At 44.0% G+C, this 15,139-nt stretch overlaps 1 protein-coding gene and 1 long non-coding RNA gene across 2 annotated transcripts in view; one reads left to right on the top strand and one right to left on the bottom strand.

The window, feature by feature from the left end:
- LOC112074641 (lysophosphatidylserine lipase ABHD12-like) overlaps positions 1-15,139 on the top strand; it is a 30,482-nt gene that overhangs the window by 8,770 nt on the left and 6,573 nt on the right. The window contains exons 10-11 of the mRNA XM_070440602.1: positions 4,449-4,527; positions 4,762-4,844. Coding sequence (XP_070296703.1) covers positions 4,449-4,527; positions 4,762-4,844 — 162 coding nt within the window. The remainder of the gene's footprint in view (positions 1-4,448; positions 4,528-4,761; positions 4,845-15,139) is intronic.
- LOC112074642 (uncharacterized) lies at positions 698-3,646 on the bottom strand. The gene is made up of 3 exons (XR_011477053.1): positions 3,554-3,646; positions 971-1,049; positions 698-804 (listed from the first exon to the last, which is right to left on the bottom strand). It is a non-coding gene; the product is annotated as an uncharacterized lncRNA (long non-coding RNA).

Here is a 15,139-nt window from a genome sequence, read left to right as displayed (position 1 = left end):
AACCACACTGGCCAGGTTGGAGTGATGGATATAACTTACCCAACCACACTGGCCAGGTTGGAGTGATAGATATATAACTTACCCAACCACACTGGCCAGGTTGGAGTGATAGATATATAACTTACCCAACCACACTGGCCAGGTTGGAGTGATAGATATATAACTTACCCAACACACTGGCCAGGTTGGAGTGATAGATATATAACTTACCCAACCACACTGGCCAGGTTGGAGTGATAGATATAAACTTACCCAACCACACTGGCCAGGTTGGAGTGATAGATATATAACTTACCCAACCACACTGCCAGGTTGGAGTGATGGTTATATAACTTACCCAACCACACTGGCCAGGTTGGAGTGATGGTATATAACTTACCCAATCACACTGGCCAGGTTGGAGTGATGGATATATAACTTACCCAATCACACTGGCCAGGTTGGAGTGATGGTATATAACTTACCAATCACACTGGCCAGCGTTGGAGTGATGGATAATAACTTACCCAATCACACTGGCCAGGTTGGAGTGATGGATATATAACTTACCCATCACACTGCCAGTTGAGTGATGGATATATAACTTACCCAACCACACTTGCCAGGTTGGAGTGATGATATATAACTTACCCAATCACACTGGCCAGGTTGAGTGATGGATATATAACTTACCCAATCACACTGGCCAGTTAGGATCCAAATAGATATAGTTGTGTGAGTATCCCAAGGATTCACTGTAGATACCATGCGCACCTGGTCCTCTGCATACCGTTGTTCAGGGGCTTGAAGTGCAATCTGGTACAGCTGGAAGACACACACACACACACACATATACACACATAACATACATTCTAGCTCATTCTACTATGGTAGTAACAGTGCACACATCAATGTATGGGTTGGATTGAACAACTTTCCCTAAATCACTAAATGTCTTTAATTTTCTACAAAAGATCAGTATGTTACGTACCTTCTGGCCCATGTCAAAAGGAACCACATTGGCATCCTCAGCGTGTAGGAAAAGGACACGAGTGGTCAAGGTCTTTAAACTGCATAAAGCAAACACAATAACACAACTCGTAGTAGTTTCTAACTACAGTACGAGATTAGAGGAGTCTAGCTACAATACGAGATTAGAGGATTCCAGCTACAGTACAAGATTAGAGGATTCTAGCTACAGTACAAGATTAGAGAGTAGCACAGTACGAGATTAGAGGATTCTAGCTACAGTACGAGATTAGGAGTCTAGCTACAGTACGAGATTAGAGGATTCTAGCTACAGTATGAGATTAGGAGTCTAGCTACAGTACGAGATTAGGGGATCTAGCTACAGTACGAGATTAGGATTCCAGCTACACTACGAGATTAGGAGTCTAGCTACAGTACGAGATTAGGATTCCAGCTACAGTACGAGATTAGGAGTCTAGCTACAGTACGAGATTAGAGGATTCTAGCTACAAGTACGAGATAGAGATTCTAGCTACAGTACGAGATTAGAGGATTCTAGCACAGTACGAGATTAGAGATTCCACTGCATTCCAAATGGCACCCTATTGCCTATAAAGACAAAGGATCTGATCGTGGACTACAGGGTACGGAGGGCCGAGCACGCCCCCATTCACATCGACGGAGCTGTAGTGGAGCGGTCGAGAGTTCAAGTTCCTCTGTGTCCACATCACTAAGGATCTATCATGGTCCACACACATCAACACAGTCATGAAGAGGGCATGACAACGCCTTTTCCCATTCTGGAGGCTAAAAAAGATTCGACATGAGCCTCAGATCCTCTAAAAGTTCTACGGCTGCACATTGAAAGCATTGACCGTTGCATCACCGCTTGGTATGGCAGCTGCTCGCCATCCGACCGCAAGGCGATACAGAGGATAGTGTGTACAGCCAGTACGTCACTGGGGCGAAATCCCTGGACATCTGTACCAGGCGCTGTAGAGGACTTGCCTAGTTAAATAAAATAATAAATAAAAAGAGGTAGGCCCTAAAAAACTGTCAGACTCCAGCCACCCAAGTCACAGACTGTTCTATCTGCTACCGCATGCAAAAGGTACCGGAGCCTGGACCAAAAGCACCTGAAGTCTGGGACCAAAGGCACCTGAACAGCTTCTACCCCCAAGCCTGATGAACAGTTCATCTTTATTTTTATTTAACCAGGCCAGTGTTAAGAACAAATCCTTATTTACAATGACGGCCTACCACGGCCAAACCCTCCCCTAACCAGACGACACTGGGCCTATTGTGCGCCACCCTATGGGACGGCCGGTTGTGATACAGCCCGGGATCGAACTGGGGCCTGTAGTGACGCCTCTAACACTGAGATGCAGTGCTTTTGACCGCGGCGCAACTCAGGAGCCTCCAAATGGCTACCTGGACTATTACTTTATTATTTATTTTCATATTTTTTTGCACTGGACTCTCTGTACACCCTCACTGGCTCTCTGTACACCCACTGTCTCTATGTACACCCACTGGCTCTATGTACACACTCACTGGCTCTATGTACACACTCACTGGCTCATGTACACACTCACTGGCTCTATGTACACCCACTGGACTCTACCCACACACTCACACATACTACACTGACCACACATACTACACTGAACAACACACAACACACACACACACACACACACACACACACACACACACACACACACACACACACACACACACACTACATACACTAACACACACATGCATATTGACGCCAGAGTAGACGCTTTCACTCTTCCCATAAGCTGCTACTCTGTTTTATTATCTATCCTGATTGCCTAGTCACGTTTACCCCTACCCACATGTACAACTGTATTACCTCAACTACCTGGTACCCCTGCACATTGACTCAGTACTGGTACTCCTTGTATATAACCATGCTATCACCTGGTACCCCTGCACAATGACTCAGTACTGGTACTCCTTGTAGATAGCCATGCTATTACTTGGTACCCCTGCACATTGACTCAGTACTGGTACTCCTTGTATATAGCCATGCTATTACCTGGTACCCCTGCACATGACTCAGTACTGGTACTCCTTGTATATAGCCATGCTATTACCTGGTACCCTGCACATTGACTCAGTACTGGTACTCCTTGTATATAGCCATGCTATTACCTGGTACCCCTGCACATTGACTCATACTGGTACTCCTTGTAGATAAGCCTCATTATTGTTCTTGTGTTACTATTTCCTTTTTTATTTATCAAATATTTTTCTTACTTTTAACTCTGCATTGTTGGTTAAGGGCTCCTAAGTATTTCACTGTAAGGTTGTATTTGGCGCATGTGACCAATAACATTTGATTATATAGTGCAGTGCACTACCTCTTGACCAGAGCCCTATAGGTCAAAATGTGTGGCACTATACATAGTGCACTATGGACACAGCCCTCCTCAACCTATGTTGTTTGTAACACAGGCAGTACTACTTTTCATCGTTAGCGAACACCATGTTGTTGCTTTGGTAAACACAGGCAGTACTTACTTTTCATCGTTAGCGAACACCATGTTGTTGCTTTGGTAACACAGGCAGTACTTACTTTTCATCGTTAGCGAACACCATGTTGTTGCTTTGCATGACGTGATGAAGAACGCTCTCAAAACCTGGAAGACACTGATACATCTGAATAGAGAAGGGAACAACAAAATCAGTTCAGAAATGTTTTGAGCTTAACTAGTCCTAGAGAAGAGCAATATGGGTCAAATATACAGGAAGGAGATGGAGGGATTGCTGAATCATTCTTGTGAAACGGGAAATTAAGCCATCTCTGGGTTTCATAGTGCAATAACACACTGTTACACAAGGCCGCAGGCAGCAGATAGGCAGACGGACAAGAGTGAGAGAGACACCTCACCATGCTGAGGGATGGCTGGCGACTTCCTCTCCATATTGTGTTACGGAGCCTCCAGGATCACACCATCAACAGCATAGCTTGGCTCCAGATCTGCTTGTGTTACGTCCCTCAGATCACGTGCTCTTTCTCTTGACAACTCCATTGCTGTCAAGCGAACATGGAAACATGTCCAGACAAACATGGAAACATGTCAAAGACAAACCTGGAAACATGTCAAGACAAACATGGAAACATGTCAAGACAAACATGGAAACATGTCAAGACAAACATGTCAAGACAAACATGGAAACATGTCAAGACAAACATGTCATGACAAACATGGAAACATTCAAGACAAACCTGGAAACATGTCAAGACAAACATGAAACATGTCAGAGCAAACATGGAAACATGTCAAGACAAACATGGAAACATGTCAAGACAAACATGAAAACATGTCATGAGAAACATGACAAACATGTCAAGACAAACATGGAAACATGTCATGAGAAAACATGACAAAACATGTCAAGACAAACATGTAACCAAGAGAAAGAGCACGTGATCTGAGGGACGTAACACAAGCAGATCTGGAGCCAAGCTATGCTGTTGATGGTGTGATCCTGGAGGCTCCGTACACCAATATGGAGGAGGAAGTCGCCAGCCATCCCCTCAGCATGGTGAGGTGTCTCTCTCACTCTTGTCCGTCTGCCTATCTGCCTGCCTGCGGCCTTGTGTAACAGTGTGTTATTGCACTATGAAACCCAGAGATGGCTTAATTTCCCCGTTTCACAAGAATGATTCAGCAATCCCTCCATCTCCTTCCTGTATATTTGACCCATATTGCTCTTCTCTAGGACTAGTTAAGCTCAAAACATTTCTGAACTGATTTTGTTGTTCCCTTCTCTATTCAGATGTATCAGTGTCTTCCAGGTTTTGAGAGCGTTCTTCATCACGTCATGCAAAGCAACAACATGGTGTTCGCTAACGATGAAAAGTAAGTACTGCCTGTGTTACCAAAGCAACAACATGGTGTTTGCTAACGATGAAAAGTAAGTACATGCCTGTTGTTACCAAAGGCAACAACATTGGGTGTTCGCTAACGATAAAAGTAAGTACTGCCTGTGTTACCAAAGCAACATACATGGTGTTTGGGGGCTTTAAACGATAGGAAAAAAAAAAGTTAAGGTTTTAACTGCCCCCCCCCCTGTGTTACAAATGCCAACAACTTGGTGGTTGCTAAACGATGAAAGTAAGTACTACGCTGTGTACCAAGCAACAACATGGTGTTGCTAACATGAAAAGTAAGTACTGCCCTGTGTTACCAAAGCAACAACATGCGTGTTTGCTAACGATGTAAACTGTCAAGTACGGTTTGCCCCAAAGAAGGACTGCCGTGTTACCATAACAACATAGGTTGAGGAGGGCTGTGTCCATAGTGCACTACTGTTAGTGCCACACATTTTGACCTATAGGCTTTGGTCAGAGGTAGTGCACTGCACTATATAAAATCAAATGTTATTGGTCACATGCGCCAATACAACCTTACATGAAATACTTAGGAGCCCTTAACCAACATGCAAAGTTTTAAAAAATAAAAATGGAATAGCCTCATTATTGTTTTGGTTACTATCGACACGGAGTACCAGTACCGAGTCAATTGCAGGGTACGGGTATAGCACGGCTATATACAAGGATACGTACTGAGTATGTGCAGGGTACCGGTTGCATGGCTATATACAAGAGTACAGTACGAGTCATTGTGCAGGGTACCAGGGTAATAGCATGGCTATATACAAGGAAATACCAGATACCGAGTCATTGTGCAGGGGTACCGGAGTAATAGCATGGCTATATACAAGGAGTACCAGTACGAGTCATTTGCAGGGGTTACGAGTAATAGCCATGGCTATATACAAGGAGTACCAGTACTGAGTCAATGTGCAGGGGTACCCAGGTAATGCATGGCTATTACAAGGAGTACCAGTACGAGTCAATGTGCAGGGGTACCAGGGTATAGCAATGGCTATATACAAGGAATACCAGGACGAGTCAATGTGCAGGGGTACCAGGTAGTTGAGGTAATACAGTATGTACATGTGGTAGGGGTAAACGTGACTAGGCAATCAGGATAGATAATTAAACAGTAGCAGCTTATGGGAAGAGTGAAAGCGTCTACTTGGCGTCAATATGCATGTGTGTGTTTGTGTGTGTGTTGTGTTGTGTGTGTGTGTTGGGTGTGTGTAGTGTGTGAGTGTGTGTGGGTTAGAGCAGTGGTGTACATTAGAGTGAACAGTGAGGGTGTGGGTAGAGTCAGTGGGTGTACAGAGAGCCAGTGAGGGTGTACAGAAGACAGTGAGTGTGTGAGCCAGGTGTACGAGAGCAGTGAGTGATGAGCAGTGGGTGTACAAGAGACAGTGAGGTGTACAAGCAGTGGGTGTACATAGAGGACGTAGGGTAAGAGAGACCAGTGAGGGTGTACAGAGAGAACAGTGGTGTGTACAGAAGTGTCCAGTGGGTGTACAGAGAGCAGGGGGGTCAGAGGAGAGACAGTGAGTGTACCAGAATGAGACATAGTGTCATAGAGACAGATGAGGGTGTACAAGTCTAGTTGGGGTGTAAAGAGCAGTGAGGGTGTACAAGAGACGTGGGTGGTACAGAGAGCCAGTGAGGGTGTACAGAGAGCAGTGCGGTGTTTAGGAGACAGTGCGGGTGTAACGTAGTAACAGTGGTTGTACAGAGAAGCAGCGAGGAGAACTGTGACATGGAGACGTTGGGTTGTACAGAGAGGAACAGTCTGGACTTGGTTGGCTGGAGTCTGACATTTTAGGGCCTACCTCTTTTTATTTATTATTTTATTTAACTAGGCAAGTCCTCTAACAGCGCTGGTACAGATGTCCAGGGATTTCGGCCCCAGTGAGTACTGGCTGTACACACTACCCTAGTGATCGCCTTGCGGTCAGAAGTGAATTGAGTCTTTTTGATCTTACCTCCAGAATGGGAAAGGCGTTGTCATGCCCTCTTCCGACTGTGTTGATGTGTGTGGACCATGATAGATCCTTAGTGATTGGACACAAGAGGAACTTGAAACTCTCGACCCGCTCCACTACAGCCCGTCGATGTGAATGGGGGCGTCTCGGCCCTCCGTACCTGTAGTCACGATCAGATCCTTTGTCTTTATAGGCAATAGGGTGCCATTTGGAATGGCCTACGTAGCTGGAATCCTCTAATCTCGTACTGTAGCTAGAATCCTCTAATTCGTACTGTAGCTAGACCTCTAATCTCGTACTGTAGCTAGAACTTACTCTAATCTCGTACTGTAGCTGAACTTCCTCTAATCTCGTACTGTAGCTGGAATCCCTAATCTCGTACTGTAGTATCTTAATTGACTACTAGTCCTAATCTCATACTGTAGCTAGAATCCTCTAATCTCGTACTGTAGCTAGAACTCTAACTCGTACTGTAGCTAAATCTCTAATCTCGTACTGTAGTTCCTCTAATTGTACTGTAGCTACCTCTAATCTCGTACTGAGCTAGATCCTTAATCTCGTACTGTAGCTAGAACCTGTAATCTCGTACTTGCTGGACTCCTAACTGTACGTACGTTTAATCGTACTGTAGCTGCTCATACTGTAGCTATCCTCTAATCCAGTACTGTACTGATTCTAATTCGTACTGTTAGTACTCTAATCTCGTACTGTAGCTACTCCTCTAATCTCGTACTGTAGCTAGCTCCTTAATCTCGTACTGTAGCTAGAATCTGTAATCTCGTACTGTAGCTAGCTTCCTATCTCGTCTGTAGCTGGAATCCTCTATCTCTACTGTAGCTAGACTAACTCCTACTGTAGTATCTCTATCTCGTATGTAGCTAAACCTACTGACGTTTTTTATTGTGTTTGCTTATGCGTTTAAAGACCTTGACCATCGTGTCCTTTTCCTACACGCTGAGGATGACAATGTGTTCCTTTGACATGGGCCAGAAGGTACGTAACATACTGATCTTGTAGAAATTAAAGACATTTAGTGATTTAGAGAAGTTGTTTAATCCAACCCATACATGATGTGTGCACTGTTACTATACATAGTAGAATGAGCTAGAATGTATGTATATGTGTGTATATGTGTGTGTGTGTGTGTCTTCCCAGCTGTACCAGATTGCACTTCAAGCCCCTAGACAACGGTATGCAGAGACCAGGTGCGCACTGGTATCCTCAGTGAATCCTTGGGAACTCACACAACTATATCTATTTGATCCCAACCTGGCCAGTGTGATTTGGGTAGTTATATATCCATCACTCCAACCTGGCCAGTGTGATTGGGTAAGTGTTATATCCATCACTCCAACTGGCCAGTGTGTTGGGTAAGTTATATATCCATCATCCAACCTGGCCAGTGTGATTGGGTAAGTTATATATCCATCACTCCAACCTGGCCAGTGGTAGGGTAAGTTATATATCCATCACTCCAACCTGGCCAGTGTGATTGGGTAAGTTATATATCCATCACTCCAACCTGCAGTGTGATTGGGTAAGTTATATATCCATCACTCAACCTGGCCAGTGTGTGTTGGGTAAGTTATATATCATCACTCCAACCTGGCCAGTGTGGTTGGGTAAGTTATATACATCACTCCAACCTGGCCAGTGTGGTTGGGTAAGTTATATATCCATCACTCCAACCTGGCCAGTGTGTGGGTAAGTTATATATCCATCACTCCAACCTGGCCAGTGTGTTGGGTAAGTTATATATCCATCACTCCAACCTGGCCAGTGTGATTGGTAAGTTATATATCCATCACTCCAACCTGGCCAGTGTGTTGGGTAAGTTATATATCCATCACTCCAACCTGGCATGTTTGGGTAGTTATATATCCCATCACTCCAACCTGGCCAGTTGTGTTGGGTAAGTTATATATCATCACTCCAACCTGGCCAGTGTGATTGGGTAAGTTATATATCCATCACTCCAACCTGGCCATGTGGGTTGGTAAGTTATATATCCATCACTCCAACCTGGCCAGTGTGGTTGGGTAAGTTATATATCATCACTCCAACCTGGCCAGTGTGTTGGGTAAGTTATATATCCATCACTCCAACCTGGCCAGGTGATTGGGTAAGTTATATATCCATCACTCCAACCTGGCCAGTGTGTTGGGTAAGTTATATATCATCACTCCAACCTGGCCAGTGTGATTGGGTAAGTTATATATCCATCACTCAACCTGGCCAGTGTTTGGTAAGTTTATATCCACACTCACCTGCCAGTGTGATTGGGAGTTATATATCATCACTCAACCAGGCAGTGTGATTGGTAAGTTATATATTCCATCAACCCAACCTGGCAGTGTGATTGGGTAAGTTATATATTAATCTTTGCCAATAAATGGACACAACTTGTGTTGATCCAAAGTTAAAGTACAAAATACAATACCAAAATGGCTGCCTGCGTCCAAAATGGCCCCTAGTCACTGAGTGACAAAACATTAAGAACACCTGCTCTTTCCATGACATAGACTGACCAGGTAATCCAGGTGAAAGCTATGATCCCTTATTGATGTCACTTGTTAAATCCACTTCAAATCAGTGTAGATGAAAGGGAGGCGGCAGGTTAAAGAAGGATTTTAAGCCTTGAGACATGGATTGTGTATATGTGTGTCATTCAGAGGGTGAATGGCCAAGACAAAATATTTACTGTAATGCCTTTGAACGGGGTCTGTTAGTAGGTGCCAGCCACACCGGCTTCGATTTGTCAAGAACTGCAACGCTGCTGGGTTTCCTGTGTGTATTCAAGAACTGCAACGATACACACAGGAAACCCAGCATCACAGAAATGGTCCATCACCCAAAGGACATCCAGCCAACTGGACACAACTGTGGGAAGCATTGGAGTCAACATGGACCAGCATCCCTTGTGGAACACTTGAGACACCTTGTAGAGTCCATGCCCCCGACAAATTTGAGCTGTTCTGAGGACAAAAAGGGGGATCTCAATATTAGGAAGGTGTTTCTAAATGTTTTGTGACACTCAGTGTATAGTGCACTACTTTAACAAGGAGCCCTATGGACCCAGGTCCCAAAGTAGTGGCACTATACAAGACACCATTTGGGTCTCACACAGGTTGTTTATATGAGATTAAAAAAGGACGGGGTCAAGTCAGAATAAGGGATATTCACTGTCTTGAAAATGATTTGGGTTTCATGTGCTTTTTCTCCGCAAGCGGTTTCTACAAAGCAAGAAGAACATTGATAGACCGATAGTCCGGTGAGTCGGCGACATTTTGTTAGGAGAAAGAGCTGCCACTGTAAAAAAAAAAAAAACAGAACGGAAACATTTACACATCCAGCATTGCTGTTCATGGTCTTGTGAGATCTTCTGTTCCTCACTCAAAACTTTCAACAAGGGCCGTGTCCATGTGTCAGTTTGTGTATTGCACTAGTCTCTCATAGTTGTCAGTGACTGTATGAATTACAATTAAAAGCTTGAAACAACAGATCAGACATGAATATATTTATTTTGATGTAACAACAGAACATTGGAAAAACAAGGGTCATAATAACTATGGAACATATTCAACCCTATAGCTATAGTATGAGACAGTTCTGTTACGAAATGGACCACTTACTGGTAGATGACATGGCACCCCCTGTTCACTTTACAGTGCACTATTTTGACCAAGCAATAGCAGTCTGGTCAACAGTAGTGCACTATATAGTTGACAGGCTACCATTTGACCTTGTATTTAGGTGGAAGGTGGATTCAAAATGCTGGGGGAAAATAGATAATTTTGTTTGTAGATTCTGATGGTATGGTGGAGACTGTTGTTTGTTAGATTCTGAAGGTATTGTGGCAGACTGTTATTTATGTAGATTCTGAAGGTATGTGACAGACTGTTGTTGTAGATTCTGAAGTATTGGGCAGAACTGATTTTGTAATTCTGAAGGTAATGTGGCAGACTGTATTTGTAGATCTTTGAAGGTATAGTTGACAGACTTGTTTTGTTTTAGATTCTGAAAGGTATTTGACAGACTGTTGTTTTAGATCTGAGGTATTGTGACAGATGTTGTTGTAGATTTGACAGGTATGTGACAGACTGTTGTTTGTAGCAATTCTTAAGGTATGTGGCAGACTGTGGTTTGTAGATCTGAAGGTATGTGGCAGACTGTTGTTTGGTAGATTCTGAAGGTTATGTGTGCAGACGTGTTTGTAGATTCCTGAAGTATGTGGCGACTGTTGTTTGTTAGATTCTGAAGGTAGTAGCAGACTGTTATTTTTGCATCAGTTAGTGCTTTACAAACAGAGCTCATTATGAGCAAAGGGTGCAATCTGGATTTGACTAATTTATCAAAACATGGTTAAAAACATTTCAATCTCAACAGATGGACTTTGCCCTCCAATAGACCCGTTTATTACATTAGGAGTGGCTATCCCCTCAGTGTTTTACCAAAAGTGGCGTGGTGACTGCTTGTTGTTGTCCGATCCCAGATTGTTCCCTTTAAAAGAACAACGAGACGCTTCTGGGTGACGTTTCCCTAAGATACAGATTAGAATCCACTTCCCCTTCAACAATTACAAAAACTGCCTCAAGGATCAGGGTCTAGGGGCAATTTCACCCTACACCACACCAAGCAGCCCACTTCTCCAGTCAGCACCGCCTGGCGGTCTTCCGCCAAGGGACTTGCGGGCTCGTTGGGGGCGGATCTTCAGATCAGTAGGCTCCACCCCCCACACCTCCGTGGTTACTCGGCGATGGTGGGTCGCTAGAGAACTTTCCGGAGGAAGCGATTATTCTGATCGCCATCTGCGCTCCATTCCTTAGTATCTAAGAAAAAACATCATGAATAATATATGCGAATACTGGTATGTCATCATTAAATAATACAAAATTATCATTTATATATTATTTATCATAAGTAATATATAAGTAAATGTACTTTACACATTGGTCACTGAAAGTAAGTGCATTCACGTTAAGGTAGCTAAACAACGACAATCTCCAAGTAGCCAAACAACGACATCTTCCATAGCAAAGCTCCAAGAGCCAAGGACATACGACATCTCCAAGGTAGCCAAGACGACGACAATCTCAAAGGTAGCCAAGACAACGACATTCTCCAAGGTAGCAAGACAACGAACATTCTCCAGGTAGCAAGATCAACGACATCTCCAAGGTAGCCAGACATACGGACATCTCCAAGGTTAGCACAACGATCCAGTCAAGACGACGATCTCTCCAAGGTAGCATAGCAACCATCATCCAAAGGTTAGCCAAGGACAACGACATACACTCACAGTGCATTCGGAAAAGTATTCAGTATCCCATCTTTTGTTACGTTACCAGCCCTACTCAAAAAGATTGAATAAAACAATTTCCCTCATATCTACCACACAATACCACCATAAATTGACAAAGCGAAAACAGATTTTTAGAACCATTATAAACAAAATTACCTTATTTCATAAAGTTCTCAGACCCTTTGCTATGAGACTCGAAATTGAACACTAGTTGCATCCTGTTTCCATGATCATCCTTGAGATGTTTCTACAACTTGATTGTTGATAGTCCACCTGTGGTAAATTCAATTATTGGACAGATTTGGAAGAGGCACACACCTTCCTATATAAAGGTCCCACAGTTGAACAGTGCAGTCAGAGCAAAAAACCAGCCATGAGGTCGAAGGAAATTGTCCGTTAGAGCTCCGGACAGGTGTGTCGAGCACAGTCCTGGGGAAGGATACTAAAAGTGTCTCCAGCATTGAAAGGTCCCCAAGAACACAGTGGCTCCATCATTCTTAAAAGGAAGACGGTTTGTAACCACAAACTCTTCCTAGCTGGCCGCCTACCCAAACTGAGCAAATCGGGAGGAGATAAACTTGCCCAGGATTGCTTTGAAATTAAGGCTGGCTGGGCTAAACCTGGCCACTTTTACTGAAAACGTTGCATAAATGTCATGTCCTGTAAAAAATAAAAATAAACTCAAACCAAGGGCCTTGGTCAGGGAGGTGACCAAGAACCCGATGGTCCTCTGACAGAGCTCTCAGAGAATCCTCTATTGAGAATGGAGAACCTCCAGAAGGACACTCCACATCTCTCGCAGCACCTGCACCAATCAGAGCCTTAAATTGGTAGTTGTAGCCAGAGGAAGCCACTCCTTGTAAAGGCACATACAGCCCGCTTTGCCAAAAGGCACCCTAAAAAGGATCTCAGACATGAGAACACAGATTCCCATCTGATGAACCAAGATGAACTCTTGGCCTAATTGCCAAGCATCACGTCTGGAGGAACCGGGCACCAATCCCTACGGTGAAGCATGGTGGTGGCAGCAGCAGTGCTGTGGGATGTTTTTCAGTGGCAGGACTGGGAGTTCTAGTTGAATCCGATGGGAAGATAACAGAGCAAGTAACAGAGAGATCCTTGAATTGAAAAACAGTACCTGAAAATAGCTATGTGCGCGACGCTCCCCATCCAACCTTACAAGAGCTTGAGAGGATCGCAGAGAAGGAACTGGGAGAAACTCCCCAAAATACAGGTATGTGCCAAGCTTGGTATCGTCATACCAAAGGACTCGAGGCTTATCACTGGGGCCAAATGCTTCAACAAAGGTACCTGAGTGAAGGTGCGAATACTTAGAAAATTTTATATTTTTAGGTTTCAATGTTTTTGATAGAAACCAGTTTTGCTTTGTCATTAATGGTTATTGTAAATGTCATATATGGGTTATTGTATGTCATATGGGTTATTGTGATGTCATTATGGGTTAGTGTGTAGGATTGATGAGGAAAAACGTAATAAATTTTATTGAATAAGCTGTAAACGTAACAAAATGTGGATAAAGTCAAGGGGTCCTGAAAATCCGAATGCACTTGTTATAGTACACAAAAGTATGTGGGGACCCCTCAAATTAGTGGATTTGGTGATTTCCAGCCACACCCGTTGCTGACAGGTGTTATAACACGAGCACACAGCCATGCAATCTCCATAAGTCCAAACAAATTGCAGTAGAATGGCCCGTACTGAAGAGCTCAGTGACTTCAACGTGGCACAGTCCATTAGGATGCCACACTTTCCACAAGTCAGTTCGTCACAAATTCCGCCCTGGCTAGAGCGCCCTACGGTCAACTAAGTCTGGTATTGTGAAGTGGAAAACGTCTAGGGAGCAACAATCGGTTCAGTCCGCGAAGTGGTAACCGCCAATCTCACAGATGGACCGGCGAGTGCTGAAGCGCATAAAAATATCTGGTCCTCGGTATTCGCAACCTCACTAACCGAGTTCCAAACTGCCTTTGGGAAGTTCATAATGCATGATTAACTGATAAGGTCGTTTTAACTAAGGTACATGAGGGATAATGATTATTACCTGATTATAGCGTTATTACTAGAGTACATGGGGATAATGTAGATTACCTGATATAGTTGGCTGACTTTCTCCTGGCAACTTTTAGTAGCCCTCGTAGTTCTGCAACACCTTGAAGCTGAAGCGAAGACAGTCAATGCCAGACCACCCGACACAAACGCAGCAGAGACAGTGAAGTGACTGTTACCTTACGGCGTGGTTGAGAGCATTTGGGTGACGTCTATTGAAGAGCTCTGGTTGTTGGGGCTGAAGAATCCTTCATGAATCTGGTCATTGGCCTCTTCCAGTTTCTGGGATGTTGTTGAAACGTCACGGCATCGTAGCTTTAGGAGAGAGACAGCAGTAAACAGGTCTCCACAACAGACCTGGAAATAATAACTAATAATAATTATTTTTTTTTTAAATGAAAGTCAAACAACAGCAAAATGAACTATAAATCCAATGATTTTCGTCACCCAAGCTGCGGTATTGTTGATCATCGTGCAACGTTGCATTAACGTGGAACCCAATCGAACACTGTATTAGATTGTGGAAAACCACTACCCATCTATGCCAAATTGTGTGTATTCCTCCACTCTTACGGTCCATCGTATTGTGTGTCTGTGGTCCCCCTCTACATCCATCTGTATTGTGTCTGTTGGTCCCCTCTACAATCCATCTGTATGGTGCCCCTGCATCTATGCTGGTCCACCTCTACTCTCATCTGTATGTGTCTGTGTCCCCTCTAACGTCCATCTGTATGTGTCTGGGTCCCCCTCTACGCCATCTGTAGGTGTCCCTGTGGTCCCCCTCTACGTCACCATCTGTATTGTGTGTCTGTGGTTCCTCCTCACGTCTCTGTATGTGATGTCTTGTGGTCCCCCTCTAGTCCATCTTGTGTGTCTGTGTTCCCCCTCTACGTCCATTGTATGTGTCTGTGGGTCCCCCTCTACGTCATCTGT

This window comes from Salvelinus sp. IW2-2015, unplaced genomic scaffold (genome assembly GCF_002910315.2).
Source record: "Salvelinus sp. IW2-2015 unplaced genomic scaffold, ASM291031v2 Un_scaffold2734, whole genome shotgun sequence".
NCBI classification, from domain to species: domain Eukaryota; kingdom Metazoa; phylum Chordata; class Actinopteri; order Salmoniformes; family Salmonidae; genus Salvelinus; species Salvelinus sp. IW2-2015.
This window is presented reverse-complemented; position numbering and strand designations above follow the sequence as displayed.